At 49.0% G+C, this 21,493-nt stretch overlaps 1 protein-coding gene across 1 annotated transcript in view; it reads right to left on the reverse strand.

Annotated features, from left to right (window-relative positions):
• Positions 1-17,788, reverse strand: part of LOC121113113 (basic proline-rich protein-like) — a 55,523-nt gene extending 37,735 nt beyond the window's left edge. Inside the window, exons 1-2 of the mRNA XM_046937576.1 lie at positions 17,461-17,788; positions 16,190-16,241 (exon numbers count right to left, since the gene is read on the reverse strand). Coding sequence (XP_046793532.1) covers positions 16,190-16,241; positions 17,461-17,788 — 380 coding nt within the window. The remainder of the gene's footprint in view (positions 1-16,189; positions 16,242-17,460) is intronic.
• Positions 17,789-21,493: the final 3,705 nt, after the last annotated feature.

A 21,493-nucleotide genomic window follows, 5' to 3' on the forward strand; every position in this document is an offset into this window, starting at 1 on the left:
CTCTAGTTGGATGTGGGAGCATTTAGTGTTAAGGTATATTCTACTAGACACAACATTTAGAGAAGACATGGACTTTTCTTAATAGATCCTTGGAATTTTTAGCTACTGAATTTTTGCTTTGGCAATGATAAGTTTATATATAATTTACAGTAGTCCAAACTATTTTCTATTGATAGCTGGTCAAGCAAACAGTTGAAAATCACTAAGAATACTACCTTTCCAAAAAGAAAAAAAATATTTCAAATGTATATATAATTAGTGATGTTTTACACTTGACAAAGCACAAGCACCTCCCCTTTCAATGTTTTGAAACTAGCTGAAAGACAGATCACAATACTTTGCTCAAGATCCATGTCCCATGTGTCTATAGGACAGGACAGCTCAAACCTGGTGGTCCTTTGAGACTTCAGCACAAGAGCTTGTTCTAGCAGGGGATCCAGTCAGCTTGGTTATGTTAATGTATCAGCTAGGGACCATATGGGATGTGCTGAACGCTTGTGGTGTCCCCATTCAATGTACAATCATGGCACTGGTCTAAGCACTCTTACCACAGACGAGTTTGAATGAAGCCCAGACAGAATTTGAAGCTTCTGCCCAAGCAGCTTTGAAATGAAACCTACTAGAATGTGGGCTCAAAAACCAGACACTCTCTCTTTCATACTAACACTACCTCCAAAGTCTCATGCAGAGCCTAGCAAATACTTGCGTAACACTTTGCAGAGATGATCACTCTCTACATCCTGCCTGGGAATCATCAAGCTATACAGGACCTGGGGTCTAGAGAACAGTAAGTATCTAGAGAGCAGAGCTGTGCTAAGTGCTTGAAGCCATAATCCTTTGAAAGCTACAGCAGAACTGAAAAGACATAACCCAACAAGAAGGAAAAATAAAAAAAAGGACACTGCACTCATTTTTTTTTTCCTTCTTACTCATGCTTGGACCACTGAAACTCTTGTTTGCAGTCTTTACTGTTAACAGTGGGGGATGTTCCTCATCTTTTTGAAGATTACTGGTATCCAGAGTCAAAAACTACTTCAACAAATTCTTCTAATTCTGAATAGATTGACAGAAATCCATAGGATCCTGTTTATGCATTACATGTCTGCATATAGTCAGCACAAGAAGCTCACTGAGCAGCAGCAAACCTGACCAACCAGGCTCCTCCAAATAGACTATCAGCATTATTCCACACAGACACGCGAAAAAGTAATGATCAACATTCTCCCTGAAAACAAGGCAATTCAGAAATGTCACTTCCGTTGTCACAGTTGATGTCACTGAAGTGTCACTTAGAGTTAATATTTGCCTAATCAAGTCAATTACAAAGTAATTAGGTATTTAAAAGGCCCTTGGATTTGACTTTTGATATGAAAAATCTGCATATTCCTAGATGTTTTATGAATTTTAAATGGTTCAAAGTTCAACTATAAGGGTAAGGAGCCTTCAACACACTTAGAAAAAACAACTCTAGTGTTTAAGCAGAAAATGATTCATCACCTTGCTGGCTGGTATGGGTTATTAGCACAGACTGTTGCAGAGATTCAGCAAGAGTTGAAAACCCAAGTGCTCTAACGAAGAGCTGAGAACTTTCAACACTTCTACTGTGGAGCCACAGCCTTACAAAGGATTGGGCCCTTTTCCATAACTTGGAAGGTAACTGACAAAGGTCAGTGGACAAAGCAATGCACACACATGTAACGCTCAGACCTGGAGACCCAGTCCATGACTCTGAGGAGGCCCTGCTCCCAGTCTGGGGGTGCAGCCAGGATCAGCACAGCTTGGCACAGTGGCCACAGGCCCCATTCAGCTCGTGCTGGAAGTGAGGTTTGCTTGAGAACCGGCATGCTGCCGCTCCAGAACTGGAAAGTACCTCAGAACTCCCACTCATCCGCTGCAGAAGCTAAGCTGGGCAGAAAGTTGTCTGTGACAACTATTTTCTTCTTTCTTCAGTACGAAGGCTAATGAAGAGTTTCATACACACATAATTGTCATGCACAGTAGCTGAATCTGCCTATGCAGCATTTGTGGTCTAAAAACAAAGATACGTTGGTGTTCAAAGAAACGATGAGCCGGGGCATAAAATAAGCAGGAGGGAGGGTCAGCTACATTACTTCCTCAAGGAAGAAAGCTATACCTTTGAGATAATAGGTGTCCTTGAGGGAAGGTCAGAGTAAAGCAACTACAGCTTGTGTTTAATGAAAAAGAATCTGTTAAATGCAAAGGCAAGTTGGTACTGAGTCACATTCTCTTAACTCCTTCCACTCACAAGGTGGTAGAATCACCCAGAGGGAGCAAGATAAGGATCTCTTCCCAGAGCATCACCCCAGCCTTCCCAGTGCAGGGCAGCCCTGCAGAGCCCAGTGCTCATCTCCCGGGCAGGGGAAGGTGCTGTGCCCCATGGTGGGTGGGGCATTCTCATCTCCCCTGCTCAGATCAAACTGCTTGCAACATGCCTGCCATCTTCAAACACCTCACAAGCACCAAGGAAGCATGACCAGTGGAGGGGAAAATTTACCACTTCAGCAAGAAGCAAAACCTGCTACCTCGCCACCTTTTATTTTATTTAAGAAAGACCGGGGCTCACAGTACCCGCAGCAGTCCTTGGGGAGGCAAATAAACGAGTCGTCCATAGATGAAGTGGACATGGGTGTATAATACAGACATTTACCACACACGCATTTATAAGCTACATGTGGTTTATAGCATAATTAATCAGTAGTTGTCCCCTATCTGGTACACAAATGCAGCCTCCTGTCTTTCCAGGCATATTCAATAAATATTTACAACCTTCTGTGACCCAAACAAGCCTCGCCTGGATGGAAGATTCTGAGAGAAGCAATACAGATTCCTGCACAGGAAAACTCAGGAGTAGAGGAAGCACTGTCCCTGCACACCTCTGGAACACGCACCCTGAATTCACACCAATTCCAGGATGCCCTCACAGCCACTCTGAGCTTTTAGTATGAAGCATGAAGCCAGAGCCGCAACCTGGAGAAGTACTGACCTCTTTTTGGGACTGGTTGGTCAGAAGTTAGTTGACACAAACATCTGTTTATGATGAATAAATACTACATATACATTTCAGGATTTTTTTCCTACCTGCAAATATTCAGCTGTGCCATATACAAGAAGAGTTCTTCTTGATGCGAGTCCCCTCTTTCCAATAACTTGCCACATTTTCCTGATCTCTCACTTTATATTTACTATCCTGCTTTGCTGAATACAGAGCCTCTCCTATTGCAATCAGAGTGGGCGGTCTGGAGCACGAGCTCCTCAGTTTCTGTCCCTCCCCTCATCTCCATACTGGAGGTGATCACAGGCAGCTACAGCAAGGAGCCTGGCCAGATCTCCATAGCATCTCAAAAGAGTAGAAGACTTGAAGGAAGAATGCTTTCACTGTCAGAGAGTTCAAGGAACACATACACGTGATTTAACGGGAATAAAACAGAGCGAGAAGCGCAACTTGTGGATTTCTAAGCTCTCTGTGAGCCTGACGTATTAGAGTACGATGTTCATTGAATCACTTTTCTTTAAAATTCAATCAGAAAGGAATTCAGCGGACTTGGAAAAGCAAAGACTGCCACGCAGGAGCGCTACACTGCCCAAAGAACAGGGAAAAGGCACTCCTCACATTTCACATGCATCTTCTGTCTAAAGGCGTTAGACACAAGTGCCATTTTAAGAGAAATATTTGTATTCTTACATGTTTTGTACAGTGCTCTATGCCAGCCCACAACTGACCCCCATTTGTAGGGGATCACAGTAAGGCTAACATTCCAAAAAAAAATTAAGATTGCTTAGACAAAATTACAGTGCTATATTTTCAGCAAAGGAAAGTCAAATTGTGGCTCATCATATAAGGCACCACCGCAGTACCTTCTGCTCCGCTCTCACGGATGCCTCACAAAGCCACTTCATCTTACACAAGGGCGCACCCAAAGTTCAGCTAAAAAGGAACCCTGTAATTGTCCTTCTTTATTTAGAAAGCGTTAAAAACACAGAGAATAGAAAATAGGGAGTTTAAGGAATACCGCAGAGGAACAATGCCTGCAGCTTATGTATTTTTCTATGCATTTCACCCACAAAATATCTGCACACGCACGTGCCTCAAAGAACCTATGTAAATTTTAATCAAGGATATCTGTAATCCTTCCAACATTTCACCTCTGCCTCAGCAGCTAATGAGTTAAAGATGATAAATGCCATTAACAAAGGAAAGAGGATCTTTCCTTTGTTTCCTAAAGAATGCAGAAGCCTGACTTCTAGTCGCATTCATTTAAGGAACTTCGACAAATAAAAAATACCATTTCATTTCTCATTTCTCTATTCTGTCTTAAGAGTTTTGATCATCCATAGGACAAACACAAAGTCCTTAAAATTACAATTCCCCATTCCCCATCAGTGCGCATCTTTCCCCTTCTGGGAAAATAAGCAGAAAACACACACTAAGGACAGTCAGCACCGCAAAATCCATACTGTTTTTCCTCATTCCACAGAGAAACTTACTGAGGAAGAGAAGTTTTCTATCATTCCAATCACAATCTGGAATTTGATATTAAAACACCAATTATTACACACCTGAACTTTGGATGTAAGATTTGCCACTGATAATCCAAGAGCTCAAATAAGCTACGATGCCACAAACAAACAAAAAACCATTAAAACAAAGTGAAACCCCAAACCAAACAATAGGCAACCTATAGAATATACGCCCTACCACCTGTATTATGCTGGTTAATGTTTAGGTCTCCCACTGATTCCAAAGGGCTTATTTCAGAGCCTGGAGAGAAGTAATGATTAAGCACCAACAACAGCTGTAGCATCACGCATTGCTTTCACGAGAAAGGACTCAGTGTAACGGATTGGTACAAACGCATAACAGCATTTACCAAAGCCATTACAGATCAGCAAAATACAAACGGAAAAGCACTGATTTGGGTACGTCATTAAAAGCAGAGTTTTATTGTTCTTTTGAACCTGTCAGCTCCGAACCTTATTGACCTCATCCACAATGACAGCAGTGAGTGCCCTGTATTTGGCGAACAACTGCTGCAAATAACAGACAGCAAGTTTTCCCCGAGAAAAACAGCTTTTCAAGAGGTTATTTGCAAATTCAGCCATATTAAAATAATAAACATTACTTAATTTAGACATTTTGTAGCAGACAGGAAACATGCCCATTTTACATGTCAGCATTATGTAGAACTTAATAAAAAATGCTATCACCAACAGTACATTAAAGACACCTATCTGCAAGTGCAGTCAGGATCTCCTTGGAGAAAATATATGCAAAAGTGCAGCGTAACTCAACACAATATTAATTCCTTCTTTCCCCTCAAAATTCCATGTATACATTTCTATAATTTTTCACTTAACGTGTTTGGACAGCATTTAGAGACAAATACTTCCTCGAAGAATAACTCTTAGCAGTACCCCTGCTCGTTCCTCACGCCATGCAGGCAGATTGCCATCACGCTCACACCACCCCAGTGTGCCGCAGCACCGCACGGAGCCAAGCACCCGGCGTATGGGTGCACATCCACAGCGATGGGTGAGGCGGTGCGCAGCACCTCAGGGCACAGAAAGCAGGAGGCAATGCAGCAGGGCGTTTTGAAAGTCAAAAGGCAAATTCTAGTCTCGCTATTCCAATGGATCTGGGGAAGATAAGGCCCTCCCGCCTTGCTCTGAAGGCTGCCTGCTGAAATCGCAGACCGGCTTACGCAGCACTTCTGAACAACCTGCTCGTGCCCTGCTACACCCAGTGGATCCACCTATCTGCCAATAAAGATGCAGCCCCATTCTGTGGGTGTTACTGCAGGGACAATGGAAGAAACTGTGTTTCCCTATACAATGCAGTAGCCCTCACAGCGCGAGACCTAACAGTCACAGTAACGCACACTAACAGGCGACAAAAGAGGAAGGGAAAACTACTAAACTACCATTTGTTCCTTTCTGAGGAGGCACCCAACCTTCCTCTGCTCTTAAACTTTTAGGCATAGCACGGGGCTGCCATAAGCAGCTGCAAAGGACCCGCAGGCAGCAGCAGGATTTGCCCCTCTCCTCACAACAAGCCTGCAGCAGTACGTATCTCCACATTTACATGCAGACAGCCAGACGGCAGCAGCATACAAGCACACACAAGGGCGGACAGCCACAGCCCCTATTTGCTTTAAGGCAACCCTAGACCCGCACAGTTCAAGTCCAACATCATCATGCTGCTCTGATGATGAAGATTTTTTGCCATGCACTACAAGCAACAATAAACTAGCACTGCTTTGGGGATTAGCAGGCAGTGAGAAAACTACAGTACGATACAAGACAGAAAAGAAGAAAGCAATGTGTGGCTGTCAGAAGGAAGAAATGCTTACCTTTTTTTTCCCCTCCCCTTCTAGAAAGCCAAGCGAAGCTCCCACTCTGGCACCTGAGCTGAAGAGCAGCACAGCGGCAGCGAGGGCTGTGCTGCAAGAGGGATGGAGGTGCTCGGAGCAGAACTGCTGCTGTAGGAAAGCGACGGGAGTCACAGCGACCCCCTCGACCCCAGCCGCTATCAAATCCAGGAAGATAGAGTGCACATCTGTTTTACGAGGCCTCCGGGGAGCACCATCTCCAGCTACTTACCCTGTCTGCATTATTAATAGATGTTAATGGCTCCATTATATCAAAAGAAGCCTCTTCCTCTTTATAATATGGAAATTCCAAGCTAAAGGAAGAACACAACAAAAAGCCTCATACTTGGAGGCAGCGAGCCGCTCCCCAGTCCCACCAACTGCAGAGCTGCCCCCCGCCTCCCCCGGTCCCAACACACTGATTTGGTAGCCAAAAATCAATCTGAGGCAGTCAGCAACTGCAGTAAAGCAAACAGGCAGACAAAGGCTTCCTGCCATAAGGCAATTCCTGAATGCATGATTTTCCTTTTAATCAGGTGCCGAAAGATTCCAGCTTGAGCATATATGCATTTTTAACGCAAAGGATGCGCTGCAAAGACAGAATAAACACATACCATTCGTGTGTTCCTTGTGCTTGTAAATTCATGGCTTTATTTCTTCAGCAGAAGTTATCCGTCACCTCAGAAAGTATTATCTGGGCTGACTGGATGACAAAGTCTCCCTGTCAAGCCTTTGATTCAGTTGATGAATAAAGGACTTTGATCCCAAAGTATCCCTAGGCTGTGGTTCTGTTAATGCACAGAGCTCTTCCAGGCTCATCCATCCTCATGGTAGGTGCAGCCGTGCACCAAAGTGCCAAAGGACCCGCCACAGAGGACACTGACCTATTTTAATCTGATCCACGTGTAAACGCTACCAAGCTACCACTGGGCACGAAGCAAAGCTAAGATGTATTTTTAACCCCTTAATCACCCTGCACAGGGCTGAACAAGTTTGCATTGATAACAAACACATCCTACAAGATAGTACAAGAATGCTGCTTGCTTTAGCTCAGTTTCTTCTGCCAATGCTAAGAGCTATCTCACTGAAGGGAGCAGAGCCCTCTCTCCTCCTCCTCAGTTTAGCGCTACCTCCAGGTAATTCAGACCGGCGTTTATAAAGCCCCGAAATGCCCAGACAGACTTCATCCCATCTGCTCTATGACCCTAACTGGAAATCAAACACGCACCCCTGCGGGGCACAAAGCTGCAGACCACGAGCTCTCCTTCGGGACGGCAGCACCCCGCAATTAATTGCACGACGACGGTTTGGCATATTCGGGGGGTGGGGAGCGCGAACGTGCCGAGCATCACCGCCTCGCGCTGCAGATGCACGCCACAGCTGCTCGCTGGCGCCCGGCGCGTGAATGAGAAGTGCCGCTAATTCTTCCAAGACAAATGCAAGCGATTGGCTTTGTTGCCGCTCGCCTCTGCGGCTCTGGAGACCGCGCCGCAGCCACGGCAGCACAGGCACTGTATTAACTGAATCACAGGCAGTGCCAACGCCATCATCTTCATCTCTCTCACGCGCGCTCTAATTACTTATCCAGATCGAGCCCGACTGCTGGAAAATTAGCTCTCTCCAGGAGGTAACCGAGCTGAAAGGTTCCTTTTACCAAGAAATGATGGGCTGGCCTCTAGCAGTACATCAGCCAGCGCACAGCCATAAGAAATGTCACAAGATGTAAATTTGCGAGTGGGATTCTCTTCCCCCCTCCAGAAGAAATACGACATTTTTTAGGAGAGATGAAAATACGCACACGTAGATACAGACACACCAAATAAAAAGCCACCTGAATTCCCGACCCTGGACTTGAAGAATTTACTTGGATTAGGAAGGGGAGTGCATTTTACGCGGATCTTCCTATTGCTTTGTAGGTTCGTTCCCGCTTGATTCTCCCAACCAAGTAGGCAGCGTGCACTTACACACAGGTTTAGCTTCTTGCCATCGGCTGCAGAGACCAAGTTTTGGTTCCAGTGCCTTGCTGGGGAAACCAACGCCGCAGTCACACCATCAAACCAACTCACAGCAGCAGAACAAAGCAGGGAGAGGATAATGCGTTTTTGAACTCAAAATGCTCCTTTAGCATTGTAGCAATCTAAAAGAACCAAATAAACCTAAAAGCAACTTCACTGTATTTTCAAAAGAGCACTTAGAACTGCCAGACACGAGTAGCTTATAAGGAGCAGCTTTCAAATTATTTCCTAATTAGCAAGACTGTCATTATGAGCTGATTTGCTGTACTGCACGCATGTACAGATACACACATTTTTAACACGCTTAATGCACTCTTTGAGCCAATTCCAGTCGCATGCAAGGACAGTGCGTGTTTTAGTGCTACCGAGTTTTAACTTACGCGGCCATGTGAAGCACACAAAACACTGCCATCAGAACAATGCAGCAGTATGAAGCATACACCAAACGTGATACTGATGAGCTTTGCAACTTAATGGCTTGTCTTAAAAAGGGGGGAGCAGAGCAGAGAATGAAAGCCCGTGCTCACTGCATTTACAGCAGGTTCAGAACGCCGAGCCTTCCCCGTTCTCCTAATTGCAATGGGCGTTATGCATGCTAGGGACGGAGTGAGAAGAGTTGTCAGCCCACCTGACTGCAGAACAAAGAGCATTTTTTTCTTACAGCATTTGTTACTGATGCTTGAGCCACACCCTTCAGTCCTCGCCAAGCGCACTCCTTACACTCTCCTTCTTCCTACTCATTTTCTCCACTGAAATAAGATATTAGGGATTCTCACGCTCGGGAACTGCTGCATTTGGGTGGCACTTGGAAACCCCCTCCCCATGTGTGTGGAAGGAAGGGATGGGGCTCCAAACCACACTGTGCTTGGGCAGCACAGGGAGCCTTGTGCAGGAAACAAGGAGCCCCTTGGGATGGGGCTCAGCCTCCAGGGGTGGCTTTGCAGTAGGGTGATTAACCCTGGGTTGAGAGGGTGGAGAGGAAGAGCCTCAAAGCAAACAAATGCCTAATGAAGAGGGGAAGCACCACACCCTAGCATTGATGTGCTGAGCCACATGCTCCCATCTCAGCCTCTCCATGGCAGGGCTTTGCAGGGGTATCTCTGTGCTACTCTACACAGACCCTCCCGTCTCTCCCCTCACTCCCAGTCACAGTGCATCTGCCTCCCCACTCCCCCAGGAACAGAAACACAGCTGGAACACCTTGCAAGTTAGCTGCAGAACGCCCCAAAGCACAGTTTTTCCTGCACATTCATACAAATGAGATATATTCCTGACCTGATCTATTTAGAAAGACATCAAGCAACACAAGGCAAAATGCAGACAATGTGAGAACAGGTACCTGTGACACAACCCATCTCACTTCTGCCCGTCAGCAGCATCTCCTGCGTCACTGCCATTTCCTGCTCGCAGGCATATGAAGAAAACCCAGCAAGGCTGCTCCCACCAATTCCCAGTTGCCCTTACCAACCTCTTCAGGAGGTGGTGGCACCAGTGTAGATCCCCCCAGGCAAGCTGTAGGCATCCTGAAAGCCAACAGGGCAGCCCTTCAGTCCTACATTTCCTCACATACCACAGCTGCACTTTTTGTCCCCAGTGCAGTTCACAGTGTTCTCCAGTACCCCCACCACCTCAAGCTTCAGGGCAGATGGGATTAGGGAATAGCTTGGCGTAGCCAGATTTCTTTCACAATACCAGCAATTCTATAGCCTCTGAGATTCGCTAAGTTTTTATGTTTAAGGAAGGGTTTTGTTCTGCTGTTTCCTGGTATTTGATATGTTATGATCCAACATATGCCAGGATCCGACAGCCACACGCACCAACAAAGGTAAGCTGCTGTGCCCCTGAGCTACACTGGGATGCTGCATCATACAGTGCAGCAAAATCCTCTTATCGCCTCAGCACTGCGCAACCAGAGAAATACAGCCCCCTTAAACTTCCATCATACTATTCCCAAATAACCAACAAAGCATTAAATGTAAGCAGTAAGAAAATGCGCACCAGCCAAGACACATTAGACTGCTGTCAAGTGTTCTGACGGCAATTCTGAGGCAGGGTATAGGCAGAGATCCCTCCCGAAGCTTCCTACAACTGGCGCCACCACTGCTTGTGAGGCATGGGCTCCCACAGACCCCTGTTCAAAAGGTGGCCTGCCCTGAAGGATGTAAAGCTCACACTGAAAGAGTGAGGCCCGCACCTCTCCTGTGACATCCCAGACTGGACATCCTGGGAAGGATGTCTGCTGAGAAGCACACAAGCAACTGATTATCCTTAAGCCAATGGGCTTTATATAGTTGTTTCCATGGTGCTGAAAATACACCTGAAGGAAAAGTAGGCTTCCAGAAGGCTGCGTGTTGCATGAGTAGACAGCAAGCCCCTGTGTTTTAACACAAGAAGCAGTATAGGGCGCACAGTGGGCACCCAACTGCTCATCACTCCTGAGTGATGCTAACATTGAGCCTGTGCAGTTCGCCCACCGTGAGACATTCCTCCCACCTTGCAGTGGCACCTGAAGGCAGGAAAAGGCTACAAGTTGTACCAGAAGAGGTTGAGATTAGACATGAGGAAAAACTTTTTCTCTCAGAGAGTAGTCAGGTGCTGGAATGGCCTGCCCAGGGAGGTGGTGGAGTTGCCATACCTGGCAGTGTTCAAGAGGCGTCTGGATGAGGAGCTACGAGAGATGGTTTAGTGGCTTGTGGTAGTAATGGTGATAGGAGCACGGTTGGACTAGATGGTCTTGTAGGTCCTTTCCAACCTTGTCTATGATTCATCAAGGGCAGAAAAACAGCAGACTAATGAGCAGAATCAAGCCACCATGTCAGGACTCCGTTTCAAACCAGACTCACTTTACTTACTTTAAAGCCTGCCAGCCCTACAAGCTATTTCTTCACCATACACAACGCTCCCATAGCTTTGTATGGAGCGCTGGACTGCCTCTGACAGTCAGAGACAGCGATGAGAAATGACAGCCTCCATAATCCAGCAAGTGATGCTGTCCAGGGGCAAAAGCCAGAGGGCTGCAGAGCCCTCCTGCTGAGCGCAGTGCACAGGGAGCATCACTCACAGCCATAAACTGCATCCACCCTGCAGCTGCCCTGCTCCACGCAGTGCTACAGCCCCTTCTCAGGCAAAGGAACACAGAGCTTCCCTATCACCAGGCACTGCTTTCACTTCAGAGAAAATCCCTTTCTTCCTACAGAAGAAGGCTGCACACGAACCCACATGCAGGCTCCAATACTGATACCTGAGGATCAACTCCTCTCTGAGAACACCACCCTTGGTCTGTGGATGAGCCTACACGGCTCTGAGGAGCAAGAACTCAAAGCCACTTCAGCCTTAAAAAGCAGGAGCATGTTTTGCATTTCTCCCTAGAAGACCACAAACACCAGACCTCAGAGCACCTCCATCAGCAACATCCCCACTGCCTTGCCCGGTTCTGAGATGGGAAAGCAGTGCTGGAGAGAGGCTTGCATATCTGTGCCCAAGGTCAGTTGTTGCACCAGGGACACCTCAGCAGTGTGGCTCCAGCAGGCTGCAGCCTCCTGATACCAAGACACAGGAGGATGGTGACAGTGCATTAGCACACCGGGGAGCTTTGGTACAGCCCTGTACCCTCCTCTGCATTAATCCACATCATATGCTAAGCCTTGCCTTCCTTGAAGTGCCATCCTTCGGTGAGGAAGATTGAGAAACCTGACCTATTCAGAAAGGAAAGTAGTTCTTCATCAATGAGGTTAAAAAAAAGCCATCCCCCTTTTCCTCATTCATGTTTTCCTCCCTTCTGCTTTAAAAAGGGAAATTCCAAGCTCGCACAAAACTAACAGCATACTGTTGAACTGCTAAGGTCTGCATTTGCTGCGGAGGTTGAACAGCACAAGCCCATAAAAGCAATTGCAACATTAGCTATATTTCAAAATGAAACATCCCAACGAACTAAGTGGTTTTGCTGTTTAAATATAAAAATTTAAAATGGGACTTCAGCTGAAGTAAAACTAAATCCAGGAAGTCTACTGGTTTGTTAAGCCGAACTGCTCCTCCAGTGAAACTCCAAATCAGAGCCGACTTATCTGTGAGACAAGCGATTAAAGAGAAAGCAGCACAAGACTCCCAGCTGTTTTTCCCCACACAGCAAGACCAGCCGGGCAAACAAACCATCTTCACTATTTACCTCGGGGCAGGACCCCGAGTCCATAAGCAGCGTGCTCATCTTGACATTAGCCTGGTGTAACATGCACCGTATTTAAACAAAACCACACCAATCCCTTCGTGACAGAGGGAGCGGACCACCCCTCTGCCCCACACGCACGCTGTGTTACGATCTGCCACCTCCCATCAACGCTGCCATTCGTCTTCTCTTTAGGTGCATTGCAGGAATATTTCCATACAAGCCCTATTAGAATGAAAACAACAGTGTGACAAACAGCTTTGCAAATGGGTCTGCTGCTCAGACAAAGCACGGACGCAGCACGCTGGTCTGCAGAAACACGCCGTGCAATTGGCAGTGCTACCAGCTGATGTGAAGCCCAGTACATTTAGTAGCCGCTTTATCTTCTCCATCGCGATATGACTTTCCTAAAGGCACAGCTGAAGAAGCAGAGCATGTGCTCTCCTCCTGCAACAGTTCCCACAATCCCTTCCCTTTCCCTCCCCTCCAATTTACACTGATTACAGGTTTCAAAATCTTGCGGATTCATTTTTAAGTTCTATTTGAAATGCTGATTTTTACTTGTTTCCTTTTCATCTAGATCAATACCGCACAGATGATAAATACGTACCGTTCACCATTTATACTTCTTCATCTTACCACTGAATATCCTAGAGCGAGCTCACAAAAATCAGTTCCTGGATAGCACTCGTGCTTCCCTCCGTAGCCAATTCCCCATTTAAATTTCTGAGTGGGCTCTGTTAGCGCAGACACCCATTGTAACATTCACATATTAAGCGCAGCAGAAAGAAGCCGCCTCCCGAAACGTTCACCGCTCGTTTTAAAGTTGCTCTAATTTTATGATGACACTCCAGCGTGGGCATTATCCCCTGCAGAACAGTGCCTCAGCGTTAGGACGTCACCACATCGGTTTCCTATTCAGCCTCCGAGAGATGCGAAGCCACCATTTTCTTTTCGATGCATGCAAATTGAATTCTGTTCGTCTCCGCTCAAAGTACCAACCACAGATTCCTGCGCTCCGGCAGCGAAGCTGTCACCGAGCACTGACAGCAAGTATTAATTTCTAGGGGAAACTCCTCAATCCTGTGCAAAGGAAGCGATTAAACACGGAATGGACGAGCAAGCTGACACGATTATTACTTTTATTATTCGCGGGATACCTTACAGTGCTTAAGATGCCCCTCGCACTGATCATCTTCTCCATCAGACTCCCGCACAAGGCAGTTTTCAATAGGTGCAGGCTTCCCCGAGCCTCGCAGGAGCTGCACGTTTTATACTGCTGCAAATGTAGCGAAAGAAATAGCTGCTCACACAGCTGGGATTATTAGACTCGATTTTACATCCTAGAGCTTTAAGACAACAGCACCCCGTAAGCATCCAGCTTACGGAATGCTGGAAATTCCTCCATTACCATGCAGTATTTTCAGCATTTAGAAAAGCCCAAACACTTTTCCAGCGAGAGCATTTAACAGAGCTTTACCCCATTAAGTGAGGCTTTTAAACAATGTCCACATTTAACTCAGATAACGCACGGGGTTCGCTGCGATTCTCCCAGCAATTCCAACTATTCGGTAATACAGGAGACTTACTGCGCAGCTCAGGAATTTCTGTTTTCCAGCAACCCCGTGGAACTCACCAAGTTAATTCACCACGCTCACAGGCAAAGGAACCTGAAGGAGAATCGGGGAAAGCAGCCCTTTGCTCAAGGCTTTAGCAGTAATTTCATCAATCAGCTCCGGAGCTCCAAGCAGCCGTGCTGCGGCACAACGCGGGCGGACGAGCCGTGGCTCTCCGGCACAGCACCGGGCCGGCAGAGCGCAGGGCTGCGATGCCTTCATTAACTTTGCTGCCTTTCGGAGGTCAGGCAGCCGCCCGCCGCCAGACAACCACTTTGTTTCAGGCATTTTTATGAGACAAAAGGCACACAGTTAGCGCTGCATTGTGCCCCACCCAGCTGACTCAGGACTGTCGTGGTTTCACTCCATCAGGCTGCAGGGCTGTATGACTGTCTCCTAATTAAGCATCCCCTCTAATACACGCGTGCATCTCAGAAACGTGCTCGTTTCCTCCTCTCTCCCTCCCAGAGAATACCTCGGCAAGTCAGATGAGAAAGAAAAATCTCGTGAATGAAACAATGAAGGCGCAGAACGGCGCTGACCTTTTCCTGCAATGACACCTCCCACCCCTCCCTCCCAAACTAGGAAACCTGTTCTCAACAAATGATGAATTACCAGCAGCAAAAATAACCCTCCTCCAAAGCACCCGCTCCCCCACGCCCTAAGACAGGGATGCGTACATTAGTTGTTCTTCCTGAGAGCATCTTCAGCAAGGGTTTTCCTCCCTACCTTCGTCAAAGCACAGCCTGCTTCAATCTCCGTATGACATACTGGTGGTCAAAGCAAATTAAGTGTTATTGTTTCCTCTCCCAGCACCACGCATATATATGGGCACTGCTACACAAAGGCACGGTATGTGGAAAGCATGTTAAAAACTTCTTAAAATTCAAGTTATATAACTTTCATTAAACACACGGATTTGAGCTTCTAATTCATAAGAACAGCAAATTCCTCATGGAAAAACATTGAGATTTGCTCGATTGCTATTTATGTGAATGATTTCAGGCAACATTATCTTAGCATTAAATACCAAAATGCATGCTATCAGAAAATACCACAGACACTGACAAGGTGCAGATAGCGCTTTCTGTTCTCAAAGCAATTTCAGGTAGTATCACGCTCTCCTTGGACTCTCTATGTAACCTAGTTGAACTGAAAACAAGACACATAGCCCTTATTTGTCCTTTGAAAGGCAAGCTTCAGAGAAGCCAACAACGCCATGTTAGCATCAGCCCTACAGCGCATTGCTTAGCTGGATGCGCTGAAGGGAAGGCAACCAGACAGGCCTGGCCACCCCCGCCATCTACTTCTAAGCCCACCTGATGGGTTATCCATCAGTTTTCCCCTTCGCAGTGTCTTTTAAAGAGGAGTTTGCATCTCCAGACATGGCCGCACATCCCTACAGAACTCAGCTTTCAGGACCATGGCTTGCTGTGCAGAGATACAGGCACAGCAAGGAGTTCCTTGTTACACCAATACTCCACCGTGTGTATTTGACAGAACCCCATTAACCCACAGTGCAACACGGCCAACCCTTTGCAAACAGGAAGACGTTTCTCAATGGTAAGGCGGTCTGCATTCTTATTTCACAAATGCCACGGCTCCCCCACAAAACAAGTGACACACGTTACCATAACTTGGTTGTGCTCTGCGGTTTGCCCCCAGCGGCACTAAGGCCATCCCCAGGTACCTACCTGCCACATCCCAACGGCTCAAGGAAGGCCAAAGCACCGCCACAAGGCAATGGAAACACATCTCACTTGTGGATGTGAAGTAATAGGGGCTGGTGATGCAAGCACTGGAAACACGGGTGCATTCTTCGCTGTTCTTTTATGGCACGAAGCGTGGAATCCTTCACGCGCTACCCACCCCAACCCCAAACACCTGCAACGTGCTGCAGTCCCGCTTTGTCGCAACCAACCCACCCAGTTAAAGATGGGCAGAAGTCCTCCTGCTGAGATCCCCTCCCCGACCCCAAGGCACCACAGTAGGAGCTTGCCAGGTACTCACGTGTCACAGCGAACCGCAGGAGGCGGACAGGCAGCGGCGGCCATCTTGGGACCTGCAACAGTGGGAGCAGAGGCGTTACTGCGGCCCTGCAAGCGTCGCCATCAGGCACCGGTACCACAACCACCCCCAATGTCACCTTGTTTTAACAGGGTGTGTGTGAGGCACATAGCGAATCGGGAGGCGCACGCTGAGTGTTTTAACATTAGAACCATCGAGAGGAAGGAGCTGAAGCAACACCTGCAATGCGCATCCATGAGTAACCACTCCCTTCATGCTAAAGCTTCGGGGGAAAAAAAAAAATGAAACAAAAAAGCTTTAAAGCAGGTATTTCACACCTTGGCGAGGCGCCTGGCTAGGAAGGGGGGCAGCACCCACAAGGCGACACTGGAAATCCAAAGGCTCCTCCAACACCCCATTTCTCCTCAAGCAGACACCCTCACGTTTCTGGTTCGCCAGAGAACTGCTGCACAGAGCTCATTAACAGCAGCGCTACACACGCATCTAGCGCCGTACCACAGGAGGAAGGACTGTTACAAGCAAGCATCCCCACCTCTGCCTTTCTTTTTTCTCCCTCGACTTCCCAGCCGCGGGCTTTGCTCGGAAGCACCTCGATAAAGCAGCACAGCCCGACGCCGCCCGCTCCGCGACGGCTCCGGGCGCAGCGCTCGCGGGGCTCCGCGTGCCACCTCCCGGGGCTGCCGCACCGCAGCCATCGCCGCAGGAGGTGGGCGCATGCCGCACGCCCACGGCCACGCCGCCGCGCTTCTGGAACCTTCCCGCGAGGCAGCGCCCCGAGACGCGCCGTGCCCCGCGACGGATGGGGCTCCGCGGGCAGCGCCGGCACCCCGCGGCCGTCAGAGCGGAGCGAGAGGCGAGGCGTGCTCTGCCCCGCGCCTCGCAGGGCTGGGAGCGGCGGATGCGACGCTCGCTGAAGTTGGGGGGATTATAACTTAAGAAACGGTACTCAAACAGAGAGGAGCCGCCGCCGCGGACCCAGCGGCTCCTCCGGGGCACCTCCGCAGCGCCCGCCCCGCCCGCAGCGCGATGCGGCTGCCCGGCCGCCCCCCGCCCCGAACCCCCGCGCGGCACCTCCACCACCACTTGCGGAAACTTTTCCCCCAGCCCCAGCGCGCCCCTCACCGGACCCCGGGGCGTGGTGATGGGGGGGGGGGGATGGGGGGAAAGAAGCGGGGCCGCCCGCAACCCCGCAACAGGTCCGCACCCCGCGGCGGAGGGGGGGGGGGGGGGGGGGGGGGACCGCGCGCACTCACCCGGAGGGCCCCGCTGCGGCTCGCCCACCTGCGGGGCCGGGCGCGGTGCGGCGGCGAGCGGCGGCCTCCCCTGCTGCAGGAGGCAGGCAGGGGCGGGGGCGGCGGGGCCGTATATACCGGGCACCCCCGCCCCCGCGGGAGGGGAGGGGATGCGGGCGGGGGGGGCGGGCGGCGCGGTGCGGTGCGCGCGCACGGCGGTCAGGTGACGGGGCAGCGCTGCCACTGCGGAGCCGGGCGGGACCGACCCCCGGTTCCCCCCCTCCCTGCGCAAAATGGTATCCGTAGGGTTGGGCTGGGGGCAGGTGGGGCGGGAGGGGGCCGGGGGCATCCTCCTTCCCCCCCCCGCCCCGTAGCTACAAGCCGGTGGGGGTGGGGGTTGTGGTGCGCACGCCCTGCGATGGAATGAGATGAATTAAAATATCGAGCGGCCGTTATCTCTCTGGTCCTTAGGCTGCTGGAGCTCAGCGCCCCGAGGGGGTCGCGGGCCGCCGTGCCCCTCAGGCTCTGCGCCCCTCTTCTGGGACTGCTGCTCTTCTGGGGGTGGGGCACGCGCTGCGGCCACATCACCGCCTGCCCGCAGAAATCCGCGTGCTCGTGTGAGCCCCTGAACTCCCCTGAGGGCGCTTTCAATCTTCATTTCGCGGCTGCAGCCTTTCTGCCCGCGTGTCGGCTCTCACACAGGTGCCCGAGGCTCACGTTGGAATGAGGCTTTTCCCCTGACCTCGCAGGCTCCCCTTCCCGCGGTCCCCGACCGTGCCGCTCCCCAGAATCCTCGACACTGCAGTCCTGTAGCTTATTGCCATCCCGAAGCTGGGTTTTTCCTGCTAGAAATTTCTCACAGGAGCACGTCTCCCTGACATGATCCACTTACTGCCTTTTCCTTGTCAAGCGCAGGCTTGTTTTCCAATAGAAATAAAAGCAAAGAGCTAATTCTGCAATCCCGAGGTAGGCAGCGCTCGCGCTGAAATCAAGGGGAGGCTTGTCTTGGCGCACAGATTGCAGGTTCGGCATCGAAATCGTTGTAATAAAACACTGTCACGGGAGCGGCGTCTCCCACTTTGAAAATAAACATCTCTGCTCCAGTTAGGTGTCTGTGCAGCAACAGGAGGCCATCGATTTGGGACAGCGCTCGGAGGCACGGGCAGTCGCAGCCCTTGGTGCTACGGAGAGCAAGGCGTGCTGCCGGCAGAAGTGCAGAGGCAAACATCTGTCTGCGGTGGGGACCCTGGGGCTGGTGGCCTGCAGAATGCTGGGGAATAAGGGCTGCTTCCCCGCCATCGCTGACCCGGGGGATTCTTACCAGAGGGAGGACAGAATTGTTGGTGATCGTGGTAAAATGCGAACAAATCTATGATACGGGGCAGAGAGTGTGTGCGGGGGAGAGGGAGCATGCACAAGCGTGAGGCAGAGGAAGGTTTGTCACCTTGTTTATGTACATTTGCAGGATTTCTGTAGTCATGCAATCATCCCGTTATACTCGTGGCATAAGAATACTTGCAGTTATTTTTGAACAAAAGCTTCCAAGCGGTTAGATGACATAAAACAGAAAATTGAGTCTTTAAACAGTGCTAGAAAGTGTTTCCAAAGAATCTGACTCTAATCCCAATAAATACCGAAGCTGTGAAAAACATAAGGAGTTGATTACTTTTGAGTCTTGTAACTTATGGTACGTAAGGAAGTACTCGTTTCCTGACAGAGCTCATTTTTAGGAGTTGAGTTGTTGACTTCAGTGGGAGAGGGTCTGGGCCACAACTGCCTCAGTCCTATAGGAGATGGTGTAGTCCTTCCCACTGCATCTGCCCTAAAAGTCTCCTTACAAGGCATGGAAATATTTACAGGTACTTTAATAAGTAATGCTCACACAGCACCAACCTTTCCAGCCCCTCACCAGAGAACATCTCTGCCATAACAAAATCAGCTCAACTTGAGTCCGTGAACGTTTCTTTTCCCCCCAGGGGGGATGTGAGCACGGTATTTCCTCAATTGCGCAAACAAATTTTGACGTAAAGGAAGCTGAAACAACACATCACTCAGAGAAAATCTAAGGCGCTCAGCCTTTAATCTGTTTAACATAAATAGCTGCCATAACTGCTGTGAATGGGGCAGTTCATCAGCGGCCCCAGGATGGAGGCTTGGAAGTCATGGTATGAAATCTATTCATCTTGCATCCCACATCCTGAAAACTGGCAGTATACGTGTCTGGTGCTCTGAGATGCGCCGATAAGGCACGGCTCTGTTAGTGCCATTTGTGTGGGGAGCAGCTCTCTGATCAAGTGTCAAATATGGTTTAGGGGTATTTGGAGGGCACAAAACAAGTCACATGGTGCTGGGTCTGTACACCAGTGTCCAACATCTCCCAAGGGCACGGGAGAAAAGGACCGAGGGGACCGTGACTTCCTCCACCTGCCTTTCAGCTTTTGGTCTAAGCTTGGTCTAAGACCTTTCAACTTTTGGTCTAAGACATAGAGTACTCCTCCAGCTTTCCCGTAATGTATGGCGCTCACTATACGAAAGAGCTTTTGTAAGCTCCACAAAGCAAATCCCTCACTTAAACTAGAGCAGTGGGCAGCCTGCACGGCACACAGCGGGACTTGAGAGCTCCCGGCATCATAAAGTGCAGTGCAAGCTGGCAATGTTTGCATCTAAATTGAGTGCTCTGGACAAACATTTTGGAATTGCTCATAAACAACAGGTTCCAGTAAAGATGTGAGTAATGCCATTAGTCATCGCAATTGGATCTTTTGCATCGCCATGGACATTGGAGGCAAAGTTCCTATTGACTTCAACAGGAATAGGTTGGGTTTCTGATAGATTTACTGCCCTTACCTAACGTGTTGAAAACTTCAGGGTCCATCAGAAGACCGTGTTGTTCTCATATTAATAGCAGAAGAGAAAACCATCTTGGATCACTAAGAAGCTGGTGCAAGAGTGTTAATAAAAGAGTGCATTAAATGATGATGCCTCTTTTGAAAGGAAATTCACAGGCATCTGGGGCCATTACCTTTCATATCCTGGCAATCGGGAAATTAACCTTTAGCCCTTCTCCGCTGACCTTCTCTCTTTTCTCTGTTTCTGTCATTCATTCTCGTTTCCTAACGACTGGAAAAGATAGATACGTTTTGTGATTTATGCTTCCTAAGCTACACTCTGCCTCCTTCCCATACCTTCCCAAGTGCTGCAATGCTTGTGTTTGCTCAGCTATAGGTACAGTCGCAGCATCACCCAGATTTACTTCCACCTCATCCTTTTCAATGCCCCACATGAACTGTTTACACTTCATTTATTCCAAACCCCGTGCTGTTTGAGCGGCATGATGGTGATGGGTTGACAGTTGGACTAGGCGATTTCGGAGGTCTCTTCCAACCTTGATGATTTTATGATTGAATGATTTCATTGGGCCTGACCGAGGTATAAATCTGACACCCATCTTCTGCTGTCACCTGGAGGAAGGGAAAGCCCTGGAGGTGCTGGAAGCAGTGGATGGTCACTGCTTTCAGGAGAGGTTGGACCCTTTGGATTTGCGTGGGGTGATAGCATACACGGGTAGGACACAGAGATACAAAACCAGACACCAGGAGAAAGGCGCCTGTAATAGCTGTACCCAGTTGCCAGGGACCATGTTCCCCTGCTGATCTCAAGGAGATCATCAGATCAGCAAGTTCCAAAGGGTGTGAAAACACCACTGCTAAGCGCAGAAAAGGTGGCTATGAAGCCAGCAGACAGTGATTACAGCTCTTTTCAGGGCAGTGACAATCGTTTACAAAATTCTTGACGTGCCACCAATAGGCAATATTGGCTTTATCAGGACAATTCCCAGGAGAGCAAGAAGTGGCCTTTTATCCCCAAAAACAAACTGCCTGAGCAAGGTCTGAGCTGCCTTTGCCTGCAGAGAAAGCGAAAGCCCTGAGTCATCACGCTGACTCGCAGGCTGCCGGCTGCAAACCAGGCACTGAATTCCCACCTATGTTTGCTGCACATATTGCAGATGAAACACTGCTGACACAGCTGTGTTTCACCACGTGCCAAAATGGGC

Source organism: Gallus gallus, chromosome 2 (genome assembly GCF_016699485.2).
Source record: "Gallus gallus isolate bGalGal1 chromosome 2, bGalGal1.mat.broiler.GRCg7b, whole genome shotgun sequence".
Taxonomy (NCBI): domain Eukaryota; kingdom Metazoa; phylum Chordata; class Aves; order Galliformes; family Phasianidae; genus Gallus; species Gallus gallus.